Source organism: Mandrillus leucophaeus, unplaced genomic scaffold, assembly GCF_000951045.1.
Source record: "Mandrillus leucophaeus isolate KB7577 unplaced genomic scaffold, Mleu.le_1.0 Scaffold200, whole genome shotgun sequence".
NCBI classification, from domain to species: Eukaryota; Metazoa; Chordata; class Mammalia; order Primates; family Cercopithecidae; genus Mandrillus; species Mandrillus leucophaeus.
In genome coordinates this window covers 787604-790088 of record NW_012102033.1, presented here as the reverse complement: position 1 = coordinate 790088, position 2485 = coordinate 787604, and the positions used below count along the sequence as shown (strand labels likewise).

The 2485-nt window shown below is 49.6% G+C and overlaps 1 protein-coding gene across 2 annotated transcripts in view; it reads right to left on the bottom strand.

The window, feature by feature from the left end:
- The window catches only part of PLEKHA4 (pleckstrin homology domain containing, family A (phosphoinositide binding specific) member 4), a 32119-nt gene that overhangs the window by 6731 nt on the left and 22903 nt on the right, over positions 1-2485 (bottom strand). For both annotated transcript variants that reach the window (XM_011979346.1, XM_011979347.1), the window contains 2 exons: positions 1981-2080; positions 1834-1910 (listed from right to left, as the gene is read on the bottom strand). In XM_011979346.1, the coding sequence (XP_011834736.1) occupies positions 1834-1910; positions 1981-2080 (177 nt within the window). The remainder of the gene's footprint in view (positions 1-1833; positions 1911-1980; positions 2081-2485) is intronic.

The window sequence follows — 2485 nt, the reverse complement described above, 5'->3', positions numbered from 1 at the left end:
TTTTTAGACATGGTTTCCCTCTGTTGCCCAGACTGGAGTGCAGTGGTGCAATTATGGCTCACTGCAGCCTTGACCTCCTGGATTCAAGCAATCCTCACGTCTCAAACTCCCAAGTAGCTGGGACCACAGGTGGACACCACCACGCACAGCTTTTTATTTTTTTATTTTTTGAAATGGAGTCTTGCTCTGTCACCCAGGCTGAAGGGCAGTGGCGCGATCTTGGCTCACTGTAACCTTCGCCACCCAGGTTCAAGCGATTCTCCTGTCTCAGCCTCCCAAGTAACTTGGATTACAGGTGCGCGCTGCCACACCCAGCTAATTTTTGTATTTTTAGTAGAGATGGGGGTTTGCTATGTTGGCCAGTGTGCTCTTGAACTCCTGACCTCAGGTGATCCACCCGCCTTGGCCTCCCAAAGTGCTGGGATTACAGGCGTGAGCCACTGCACCCGGCCACAGCTAGCTTTTTATTATTTTTTTGTAGAGATGGCTATATTAGCCAGGCTGGTCTTGAACGCCTGGGCTCAAATGATCCACCTACCTTGGCCTCCCAAAGTATTGGGATTACAGGCATGAGCCAACACCACCGGCCAAGAAATGCTTTTACTTATTTATTATTATTGTTATTATTATTATTACTTTGAGATAGAATCTCGCTCTGTTGCCCAGGCTGGAGTGCAGTGGTGTAATCTTGGGTCTCTGCCACCTCTGCCTCCTGTGTTCAAGTGATTCTCCTGCCTCAGCCTCCCAAGTAGCTGGGATTACAGGCACCCGCCATCACACTCAGCTAATTTTTGTATTTTTGTAGAGACAGGGTTTTCACCAAGTTGGCCAGGCTGGTCTCGAACTCCTGACCTCAGGTGACCTGCCTGCCTTGGCCTCCCAAAGTGCTGGGATTACAGGTATGAGCCACCGTTCCCTATCCCAAGAAGTGCTTTTAAATCTATTTGATGAAATAATCCCAACAGGTACCCCAAAGGCTTCTGAAAGCCAGCCAATCAATGATGGACCCAAGCTTCTGAAAATCAGCCAATCAGTGACGTTCACATGCTTCTGCAGGCTGGCCAATCAGTGATGGATCCATACTTCTGAAAATCAGCCAATCAGTGATAGCTCCATGCTTCTGAAAACCAGCCAATCAGCAACAGACACAGAGCACAGCGCTTCCACAGCTTAATGTCAACCAATTCCTAAACATTCCTGCCGCTGGAAGTCCACTAATTTCTGAACTCCAGGGCCACATGAGATCAGCATTCTGTTCCACTCAGGGAGTCTTTTTTTTTTTTTTTTTTTTTTTTAGATAGAGTTTTTGCTCTTGCCACACAGGCTGGAGTGCGATGGTGCAATCTCAGCTCACTGCAACCTCTGCCTCCTGAGTTCAAGCGATTCTCCTGCCTCAGCCTCCCAAGTGGCTGGGATTACAGGTGCCCACCACCATGCCTGGCTAATTTTTGTACTTTTAGTAGAGACGGGGTTTCACCACGTTAGCCAGGCTGGTCTCGAACTCCTGACAAAGTGCTGGGATTACAGGCGTGAGCCACCACACCTGGCCTCATTCATCTAGTTTTCGTCTTCGTGTCAGCCCTAGGTGGTAGATTCTGCTATTAGCTCCATTTTAGAGACGAAAAAGTGGAGGCACAGAGAGGTTTAATAACTGACCCAAAGTCACATGGCTTAGAAGCAACAGAGACAAAAATCAATCTCAATGCTCTTAACAAGCAGTGCTCTCTCTGCTCTGAGTGTGGCCTTAGAAGGCTCTGCTACTAGCTGTTTCCCAGAAGTGTGAGGGTCCCTGATGGTCAGATGCAAGGATTACAAGATGGACCTACAGCCTACCTTGGTTCCCAGCTGTGGGGAAGGGAGGTGGCGACCCTCAGGGCTGGAAGCCCGGGAGACCCTCGGAGACCCAAGACCTGGAAAGACAGAACGGGACTTGGTGAGGACGGGAATTTCTGTAAAGTCCCACCCGACCAGGATGCTCACCTAAGCGAGGGCTGGCCAGGTCTTTGTCGCCTGCAGGAGGCCGTCCCCAGTCAGTCTCGGGGGACCTAGGGGAGCTCAGTTCCAAGGACTCTGGCAGGCTCTGCGGGGATTAGAAAAGGGGGATAATGACGATCATGATCATTATTATTATTATTATTAACATGTTGCAAGCATTTAGGAATTGGAATACAGTCTGAATAGGATTAAGACTATAAACCAGGCCGGGCACAGTGGCTCATGCCTGTAATCCCAGCACTTTGGGAGGCCGAGGCAGGCAGATCACCTGAGGAGTTCAAGACCAGCTTAGTCCAGCATGGTGAAACCCCGTCTCTACTAAAAATACAAAAATTAGCGAGGCATGGTGGCAGGTGCCTGTAATCCCAGCTACTCAGGAGGCTGAGGCAGAAGAATCACTTGAACCCAGGAGTTGGAGGGTGCAGTGAGCCAAGATCGCACCATTGCACTCCAGCCTGGGTGACAGAGCAAGACTCTGTCTCAAAAAAAA